This window comes from Manacus candei, unplaced genomic scaffold (genome assembly GCF_025592945.1).
Source record: "Manacus candei isolate 608988 ecotype Guabito, Panama unplaced genomic scaffold, ASM2559294v1 h1tg000005l, whole genome shotgun sequence".
NCBI classification, from domain to species: domain Eukaryota; kingdom Metazoa; phylum Chordata; class Aves; order Passeriformes; family Pipridae; genus Manacus; species Manacus candei.
In genome coordinates this window covers 27,207,727-27,218,187 of record NW_026138053.1, presented here as the reverse complement: position 1 = coordinate 27,218,187, position 10,461 = coordinate 27,207,727, and the positions used below count along the sequence as shown (strand labels likewise).

General features: G+C 47.9%; 1 protein-coding gene across 1 annotated transcript; it reads left to right on the top strand.

Annotated features, from left to right (window-relative positions):
* Positions 1 to 381: 381 nt before the first annotated feature.
* PTGS2 (prostaglandin-endoperoxide synthase 2) lies at positions 382 to 8,092 on the top strand. Its single transcript, XM_051794251.1, has 10 exons — positions 382 to 616; positions 976 to 1,092; positions 1,203 to 1,346; positions 1,794 to 1,937; positions 2,310 to 2,491; positions 3,275 to 3,358; positions 3,534 to 3,780; positions 4,682 to 4,968; positions 5,132 to 5,279; positions 5,423 to 8,092. The coding sequence occupies exons 1-10, from the start codon at positions 562 to 564 to the stop codon at positions 5,827 to 5,829; spliced, it is 1,815 nt and encodes a 604-aa protein (XP_051650211.1). The 5' UTR covers positions 382 to 561; the 3' UTR covers positions 5,830 to 8,092.
* Positions 8,093 to 10,461: the final 2,369 nt, after the last annotated feature.

The following is a 10,461-nucleotide window of genomic DNA, read 5'->3' as shown; positions in this document are numbered from 1 at the left end:
GCTGAGAGAAAGGGGAGTGTGAACAATGGGAGTATGAACATGGGGGAGTGAAATCCGGGGGACTGAAACACGGGGGGGCTGAACGGGGAGTGTGAACAGTGCGGTGCGAACACAGGGGGCTGTGAGCCCTGAGCGTGAACTCGGGGGGCTGTGAGCCCTGAGTGCGAACAGTGCGGGGCGAACTCGGGGCGCTGTGAGCCCTGAGGGGCGGCAGCCGCCCGGCGCCCCCGAGCTGCCCGCACCTCCCTGCCCTGAGGGGGCCGGCGGGCCGCCCCCGCCGGGCGCCTCCTCCCGCCCCTCACGGCGTTCCCTCCGGCGGCCGCGGTGGCGGTGGCGCGGCAGCGGCCGAGGCTCGATCGGGCGCGGTGAAAGCTTTCGTTCCGTGATGGCAGTTTCCGGATGGGCGGGCGGGGGGTGACTCAGAGCCGCGGCTCGGCATAAATACACCGCGGCGCACCTGGGACCGGCAGTGGATCGCGGTGCTGCCGAGCCCCCGCCGAGCCCAGCCCAGCCGAGCCGAGCCGAGCCGAGCCCAGCCCGCTCACAGCCCCGCACACGGCCATGCTGCTGCTGCCCTGCGCCCTCCTGGCCGCGCTGCTGGCCGCCGGCCACGCCGGTGAGTCCCGCCGGCACCGCCCTGCTCCGCGTTACAGCCCGCTGTGGATTAATTCACTGCTTTTCCTTTTTGTGTTTCTTGCTCTCTTGTGATCGCTCTAATGTCTGATCTAGGGGTGGCAGGCCCCCGTTGGGCTGTGAGGGGTCATCCCCCTTTCCGGGGGGGTTTATTGCCGTCGGCAAGCGGAGGCGAATTCCTGCGCTTTTAAAAGCTGTTCCCTGGTAGCCCGAAGGCTGCTGCGGATGGATGCTCCCTCTGATGCCTCCTCGATAAGCACCACACTCCAGGGCGCTCTCCTTCCCTGTGTAAAGCCCGGGAATACCGCGTGCGATGCTAATGGAGCTGTGGTTCCCTTGCAGCCAACCCTTGCTGCTCCCACCCCTGCCAGAACAGAGGGGTCTGCATGACGACGGGGCCGGATCGCTACCAGTGCGACTGCACGAGGACGGGCTTCTACGGGGAAAACTGCACGACACGTGAGTACCTTAAACCTCCCTTCGCGGGAGTTAAATCGATAACCCCATTCCAGCGCTGCAGTTCGCTCTCAACAGCTGGTTTGTAATAACCTTTCCGTTGTTGCTCGCAGCGGAATTCTTCACGTGGCTCAGGCTAACACTGAAACCGTCCCCAAACACTGTCCACTACATCCTCACGCACTTCCAAGGAGTCTGGAATATCATCAACAACATTCCCTTCCTGCGGGATGCTATTATGAGATACGTGCTAACGTGTAAGTATGAATTCTCTCTACCAGTCCTCCTAAAACTGGCAGAATTAACTCATGGGACTCTGGAATATTGCTCTCCATTAGTCTGTATATAAAATAAACAGCCTAAATTGCACTAGGGTTAAAACACAACCCAAAACTCCAGATTTCTGCATGATGCAGACCTGCATGGAACATGCTAAAGTGCAGTTTGCTCTAATTTCTGCTAGAATCCAGGATTTTGCCAGCATAAACTTTGCTCCAAATTGTTCATGTTAATAGTGCGATCCAGTTGATAAGCCAGGACCCAGTCCTGTTACTCAGTAACTGTAATCCTGTTTAACATCAGTGCCCGATGCTTGTGGAATTTACAACTGCTGCCAAGTATATGGAAAAGATCTGGCTTTGTGATTTACTTTTTGAGACTAAAATGTACAGTTGAAAGTAATCAAATACTTCTTTGTCTTTCAGCAAGATCACACTTGATTGACAGCCCACCAACTTACAATACTGATTATAGTTATAAAAGCTGGGAAGCTTATTCCAATCTTTCCTACTACACAAGATCCCTTCCACCTGTAGGACTTGACTGTCCAACACCGATGGGTGTCAAAGGTAAGGAATAAACCAGGTGCATAATGTTCACTTTTAGTATTTTCTAAGAGGATAAGTAGAAATTCCTGTAAGACTTCCTTGTCTGTAACATTTTTCAGTGTAGGGGACTTGAAGAATAGCCATGTTTTGGATACATTGCGTGAAGACCTAAAAGATAATTCTTCTGGTTCTCATTACTGAGTTGCATGCTAAAAGCAGGGAACTTAAAAGTTTCTAATAAAATCAACAAAGTGAGCATAGAAAAGCAGATATTCCCCTTATTTCTATGCTGCTGTCCTTCGCTATTACATTGCAAGTCTTAAGCCTTTTTGTTAGGAACAAAACTAAGTATGACATAAAGAGTTGTCTTGAATATCTCACTCTTTCTCACAGGTAAGAAGGAGCTCCCAGACTCGAAGCTGATTGTGGAGAAGTTTTTGCTAAGGAGAAAGTTTATTCCTGACCCACAAGGCACAAATGTGATGTTCACATTCTTTGCCCAGCACTTCACTCACCAGTTCTTCAAGACAGACCACAAGAAGGGACCCGGCTTCACCAAAGGCCTCGGCCACGGGGTACGTCACTAACACAGCTCCTGGTGCTCTGAGCCACTGAGCAGCTGGAATGGCATCCTGCAGGTTGCCAGGGCACACAAACACCTGTGCACACAAACACATGTGCCACAAACCCATGGGATTGTCCCTCCTAGAACTTCTCCTTAGGCCGGATCCCAGCACTCCATAGCATCTCCTCCCGGGTCAGAACCACGTGCTTTGTGCAAGTGGTTCTGTTTAAAGTACCTGCCCAGTGATGACTCTTATTATTCCCAACAATCTGCTTTCACCTAAAGCTAGTGAGTATCCAAAACTTCCCTGGACTCTGTCACTTCCAAAGAGCTATATCCTGCCCTAAGGCATCTTGTGTACTGCTAATAGGCTTAGTTTAAAAATAACTTCAGAAGCAGACTTGGATTTAGGATCTTCACCTAAAAAACAGGCAACCTTTAGACAAAGTTCTTCACTGTAAGGGTAATTTGTGTATCTACACCAAAGCTGTAAACTGTGTCTGTATATACAGAGAGCTGTCTGCATAATAGAAAGCTGCTGACACTTTAAACAGAGTCCTTTTAAATTGGCAATTTCACAACCCCCTCTTACGCAGAGATGGCTCCAGTTGCCAGGAAATAATTTGGCTTCATCTTAAGTATCAGTGGTTGATACTTATAAGGTAGCAGCAATATAATTAAAAGGTAAACATCTAGGGGGTGAGCTCCTATTGGCATCCATAGAAGTGGGACCTATCCTAAAATAGCAAAAAATGCAGGTTGGCTTCATGTTCCAAATGCTTTTCTTTTTTAGGTTGACTTGAACCACATTTATGGAGAGACTCTGGAGAGGCAACTTAAACTGAGACTCCGAAAGGATGGAAAGCTAAAATACCAGGTATGTCATACCTCAAAATTCTTGCCTTTTTGTTGGATGACTTATTTTCTGAATTAGTGCTCTGTGTGTGGTTGATCTGAAGCGCAAGACTAAAGTCAGTGCTAACAGAGCGCAGCTTAACTCCTGAGCATCATAGCTCACACCTCTTGTTTTATTCTCCCTCCCTCCCTGGCAGATGATTGACGGAGAAATGTACCCCCCAACGGTGAAGGACACCCAGGCAGAGATGCTGTACCCCCCGCACGTGCCGGAGCACCTGCGGTTCTCGGTGGGGCAGGAGGTGTTCGGGCTGGTGCCAGGCCTGATGATGTACGCCACGATCTGGCTGCGGGAGCACAACCGCGTCTGCGACATCCTCAGACGGGAGCACCCCGAGTGGGACGACGAGCAGCTCTTCCAAACCACCAGGCTCATCTTGATAGGTGGGTGTCACCTCACCTGCGTGCAGCTGAACCTCCTCTCTGAGGTGGAGTAAGAGGGAAGCTGTTGCATCAATTGGCGTGTGAGCGGCGCCCTCGCGGCCCGTCACCGGGGCTGTGCTGAGGTACAGCTTCCCCCAGCTCTGCTGAGGACAAAACTGAGGAAAACTGAGCTAAGGGATACTCCATTCCCTTATCTAAGGGAAGCAGAACTGAAAGCAGTGAAAAGGCAGTAAATGAAGGTTCCTTTCTCAGAGAAAGCGTGTGAGGCTACATGACCTCAGGCTCTCAGATCTGGGTTTTTCCCCCTAGGGTTGAGTCAGTTCAGGTATGCCTTAAAAGAAAGGCTGTGATTAAGTCTAAAGTTCAGGAGGTTATGTAAAACATAACTCCACATATTTCTCTTATCTAATTGTCTGCTCAGTGGTATTTCATCCTATGTGAGAGGTGATGTACTCCAAACTTGAAAAGACCTTGCCCAAACTGAAACTGTAAACCAGGACAGTTGTATGATGTGGCTCAGAAGCTGAGATTTGCTTTCAGACATCAACTTTCTTCATTATCCCCTCCCTCTATCCTGTGACTGAACACAGTGTAGATACTGCTGTGTGCTGTTCTGGGGAGGGTACAAGGAACTGCATCTTGGGTGGGAGTGGGAAAGCAAGCTATAGAAAGCACTTCACTGCCACAGCCAAAAGCTCCTGGGATTTTAAGTACTGTTCCACCCCTTAGTCACATAAAATAGATGAATTGCTTTCTAGGAGAGATTACAGAATGTTGAAGTGTTGGTTGTCCTGATCAATATAGCATTTTTTAGAACAATTCAGAAAGGGTGTTTTCTCCACCGCCTCAAGTTTCTCAGGGAACCAGTGCCAATATTCTCTGCTGTGTCTTTGTCCCCCAGGAGAGACAATCAAGATTGTCATTGAGGACTATGTGCAGCACTTGAGTGGGTACCACTTCAAGCTGAAGTTTGACCCCGAGCTGCTGTTCAACCAGCGGTTCCAGTACCAGAACCGGATCGCAGCCGAGTTCAACACCCTGTACCACTGGCACCCGCTGCTGCCCGACACCTTCCACATCCATGACCAGGAGTACACTTTCCAGCAGTTCCTCTACAACAACTCCATCATGCTGGAGCACGGCCTTTCCCACATGGTGAAATCCTTCTCCAAGCAAAGTGCTGGCAGGGTAGGTACTTCCTCAAGTTGCCGGTGAACCAAGAGAGGCGTAAGCTGGGCGTGGGACAAGGGAATAGAATAAAGCTATTTAAAACTAATCACAGACTGTAAAGGCACAGCTTCCTCATGACTCTTATCAGAAGATCTTACTCCTTTTCATCTTGGTTAACCAGGTTGCTGGTGGGAAGAACGTCCCTGCTGCAGTACAGAAAGTGGCCAAGGCTTCAATCGACCAGAGCAGGCAAATGAGATACCAGTCCTTGAACGAGTACAGGAAACGCTTCATGCTGAAACCATTCAGATCCTTTGAAGAACTTACAGGTAACAGTTCTCATCCTTCAGAGCAAGTGAGGGCCACTTCCTTAAAAGGCTCACAGAGTCCTACAATATTATTACTGGACTTGAGCAGGATAGTCTTGTGAGTAAAGTGGGATTTTTCCACTAATGGTTTTTACTCGTTACAGGAGAAAAGGAAATGGCAGCTGAGCTGGAGGAGCTGTATGGAGACATTGATGCCATGGAGCTGTACCCAGGCCTTCTGGTGGAAAAGCCACGCCCAGGTGCCATCTTTGGAGAAACCATGGTGGAGATGGGAGCCCCGTTCTCCCTGAAGGGACTGATGGGCAATGCCATCTGCTCCCCCGAGTACTGGAAGCCCAGCACCTTCGGTGGCAAAGTGGGCTTTGACATCATCAACACTGCCTCCTTGCAAAAGCTCATCTGCAACAATGTCAAGGGCTGTCCCTTCACTGCCTTCCACATCCTAAGTCCTGAACCCACAGAGGCGACCATTAACGTTAGTACCTCAAAAACAGCCATGGAAGATATCAACCCCACACTACTGCTGAAAGAGCGCTCTGCTGAGTTGTAGAAACCCACCTATTTATTTATTTAACTGTGTTATTTATTCTATTTATGGCTTAGTATTTAAAAACTAGGAAAAAAAAAAACACTTGAGCATCTTCATTGTGGGGGTTGCCTTAGATTCCTTACTCAGGTAAGGCTTCCATTTACAAAAAGGGATTTTCTCTGTATGAGCTGGACAGTGGTGAATCCCTTGTTTAAAATCTTCTGTAACAGAACTATGTATTCCAAAGTGGACAAAGGTTCCAACTCTTTTTTTTTTTTTTTTTATGTTGTTTTAATACTTGATGAAGTGGGGTGGTGGTGGCTTTGTCTGCTTTGTCTGGTGGTTTTCATAGGTCACGTAACACTACAAAGGCAAGTTTTTGTCTCAGCAGCTTAAACTTGAAAACAGCTGTTGACCTAAAAGAACAAGAAAAATCTGACTTAATGAAAACTGCCAGAAGAGATTATGAATTCAGTATGAGAACTCAAAGATTAATGAAAAAATACATATACTTGAGACTCTCTTATTTATGAAAGGTCAGAAAATGCATTGCATTTGTCATTGATACTACCTCTCCTTCATTGCTGATAAGGCACTTTGTATCATAATTTATAGGTTCCTTATGTGTAAATCCACTTCTGGATTTACATGAAAACTAACTATTTTTAAATACTTTTTTATTATTTAATTTTTTAAAGAAAATAGAGCTTTTCTTGGCTTCTACTTCTTTTTGAAGCGTGTGTCACAGAAGTATTAGTTGTGTGAGGGGGTGAGAATGAGGTACTGAGCTTAGCAATAACTGACTCTTAGGCTGCAATACAAGGCTGCTTGTGTTGGAATACAGCTGTTTTTATTGTGTAACTTTGGGGAGGTCTTAAACTTAGCCCAAGGTACTGGTATTCTTTTCATAGCTGTAGTTCTCTGGTTTACTTGATAATTTGATGTCTGTCCCTCCAAGGACAGAAGGACAGTGTAGCTGTAGTTAGGCTGTGGCTCTGGTTTAGCTTTGTGTTCCCAAAACAGGGGGATTATTAGGGAGCAGTGAAAGCTGAGCAGTTGTGCAGACACACAGAAAGCAGAACACAGAGTAGATTTAGCAGCACTTCAAGGCACAGAGCCTTGAAAGTGCTTATGTCTGTGTACACAAGTTGTACATGCAATTTGTAGTTCTACTTATTGGGGGGAGGAGGGATAATGTTTTATTTATAATTTATAAACAGAGGCATTTTAAGTAATTGGCTTAAGCTTCATTAAAACTGGCTAGCACAAAAACTCATACGTGTCCTGATCCGGCACTAAAATATCTAGTCTCATCTGGGCACATAAGTTACACAGGATCTTGTACCAGCACTTCAGACTTTGCATGTAAGGGTATCTTTTTTTAATTTCTAGAGAGGAAATGTAGAAGATGATCTTCCCATAAAAACAGCTGGGGAACTATAGGGAAAAAGAAAATGTCACTTCAGACTGGAATAGAGCAGCAACCTGGTACTCTGTGCCCCTGCCCAAAATTCCTTGACTACTTGTGGAAAAGGACTTGAGTTTTCTGTCTCATCTGAATCTCTCACGCACTTGTAGAGGCTTGTGCACTGTAAGGACTCTGGCAATAGTGTAGTTTGTCTGTGACTTGTGTTTCCATTGATTTGTGTAGAGGCAGTGCTGACCTTTGGCTGTGTAGGTCTCGTTGCCATGAACAGCTGAACCAAGATCTCCTGCAGCCATCGATACCAGGGACTGACTTGGGCTGGTCTTTGGTATGGATGCTTTGGGAGCAAGAAGGGCATTTGTTTTCCTTTTTCTGTTTGAAGCATGAAGGAGGAAAAACCTTCAATCACCTTGTACCCAAAGGTGGTCGGTGCTGCACTTGCTAAAGAGTGAAAACTGCTGGGACTCTTGTTCACCATGTACCTGTCAATGAGCTCCATCTTTGGAACACCCTTGGGAGCACCCTTCTGCTGTTAACTGAGGAAAAGTGCTGGGCTCACAAGGGGAGGCAAGTCTGGACAGATCTAGTTGGTTTGGGGTAGGCAAAGAGGAAGCCCTCAGAGCGTGTCACTGGAGTTAAGTTACAAGCTGCTTCAGCAAGGAATCCTGTTCACTCTGCATTTTGTACTCTGCAGCCACATTTCAACTGTCACTGTCTGTGATGGGACCCAGCCTGCTGGGTTTGGCTGGGTTCAACTTGCTCGTGATAAATGTGTATGTTTGAGATTATTTATTGAAAATTCTGTGAATAGTTTTTCACTTTATTTTTGTAGGACAACAACAGTGTTGCTAAAATGCAATTGTTTATATAAATAAATTGAAAACATTACTTTTGTGGGCTCCTCTGCTTGTGATTTCCTTCAGCACTATTTAGTATGAAACAGTTCTTTAGTTGGTTTGCCACTCAAGATCAAATGGAGGATTACAGGGCATTACTAACAGCATTGAATTCTCTCAAGACATGCCTCTCATCCAAATATAGCAGTTTTTTCCCCTTTGGTCACCGGTGAAAAGGGATTTCACTGTGCCATCCCTGGAGAATCCAGCTCCTCTTATCCATAATGGAGATGCTAAAGGTGCTTTACAGGGAAAGTGCAGTGTTGGGGTTGCACAACACTGCCTTGGTGTATCTGACCTCCCTTATCACTTCCCTTTCCCCAGCAAGCACAGTCCAGAGCTGTTTCCCTTTGTTCTTGGCATACTCCAGAGGGGAAAACTGCTTTGGGATGCAGGTGACCTCTGGACCAGAGCAGGGCTCTGATCCATCAAAACAGGGATGGGGGAGCAGGAGCTGGTGCAGTGTGACCCTCTCCTACAAAGAGCACCTTTGAGGCCACCCACCCTCCTCCCTACGTCTTCACCTCTGATAAGAAATGTGGGGAAGGTGGAAAGGAGACATCTCAGGGGATCCTGCATCTTGTACTGCCTCAGTCACTCACCACCCCCACCACCCAGTGTCACCTCAGGCCCCTTCTGTGCTCAGTCCCCCACTATCACTCCCTTTGCACTGCCTCTGGTGCTGCCCCATCCCAGTATTGGTGGCCTGTCCTCTCACAGCCTCTGTCCTTCAGCCAGAGCCACCTTCCTTCCAGCCACCCAAAATCCTTTTTGGTCCAAAGCTCATCCCTGTGTCCCCCAGGTCAATATTTCCGACCAGCCTCCATCCCTGAGAATATGACAGTTCTGCCTCTGCTCTGGAGCTCCTTTCCATCTCCACCACTGTGCAGTTCCTTCACATTCCTATTGCACCCAGGCTCCCAAACACCTCCAGCAATATTCCTCAGCTTAAAATTCAGTCCTCCTCGCTTCAGTGACCATCTTCAGCCCCAAAAGCACAACGTCCTGAGGACCCTTCCTAAAGCATCCCTCTGGTCCCTCTGCTGGCTGCAAGCAGAGGCTGTGGGTGAACAGAGACAGGTACAGACCACGGATGAGCAACGTGGGGCTTTGTTTCCTTAACAGCCTGTCAACTCATTCTCTCTGCAAGCTAATTAATTGCTGACACGTCCCTGTTGAGAAGGGAAGCTGAGCAAGGGAGTGAGCAAAGACAAGGCTGGTCACTTCAGCGGGACGGTGACGGGCTCGGCCACAGCCGCCGAGGTGCTGGCAGGGAAAACCCACAGCGAGGAGGCAGCAGCAAGGTCACCCATGGAGAAGGTGTTTCGGGTGCCCTAATTAGGGAAGGGCCAGTCTGGATGGATTCACACATGCTGGATGAGATAGTTTGATCACGGAGGAGCTCCTCCTTCCCCCTGAGCAGGGGCATGTCCCGATGATACAAAAGACAAGAATGTTCCCCAGAGGAAAAAACCTGCCCTGCAAAATACTCGCTCTCCAGCCTGGGCTGAGGGAGCTGTTTCACCCGAGGCAATGTGGTGAAGGAGGGAAACCCATCCAGGCACATGAGAGCTCCGTGCTTTGGGAGCAGGTCACCAGCAGCATCACCTTCACCCAGGGCTGTCCCACACGTCACTCGTCGTTCCCACTGCGTAAGAATTCCTTACGGATGCTGAGTCGGAGCCCTGCGGGCACCTGACCAGGTTTGCTGCTCCACACTCACTGAGGTGTGCTGGCCTTTAGCTGGAGCACAGTGCTCCCAAGGCAGCGGCTTTGCCTGGATTTTGGGAGACGTTTCTGTCACAAGCAGCTTCTCCATTGCAAGAAAATACTTCCATTTTCAGCACCAATCCAGAAAAGTCAGCAGGTAGTTTGGCCAAGCTGCAGGAAGGGTAGGAAGGAGAGAGGGAATGGATACATCACTTGTTCCCTGCCTATTCACAGCTACTGAAATAAGGGAAAAGCTCTGGAAAAGCTTATTGCAAATATGTGCTGTTTCCTTCAGAAGACCAGGAAGGAAAATACCTAAACATTATAAGAATATATATATATAGGAAAGAAAGGAATAGGCTGTAGTTCTATATACTAAATATGGAAAAGGAGGGGAAGGGAGAAATCCTAATATACTCTAAATATGGAAAAGGAGGTGAAGGGACAGATCCTAATATACTCTGAATATGGAAAAGGAGGTGAAGGGACACATCCCATCATCATCATGGCTAGGCTTCACAAAGGAAGATTTGGGACAGATCCCAACCCCTTTGCTAAAAGGCTAAATGGCATGAAAAGAGCCACACAAGGCACACAGAAATGCAGCAGTATAACAAAGAA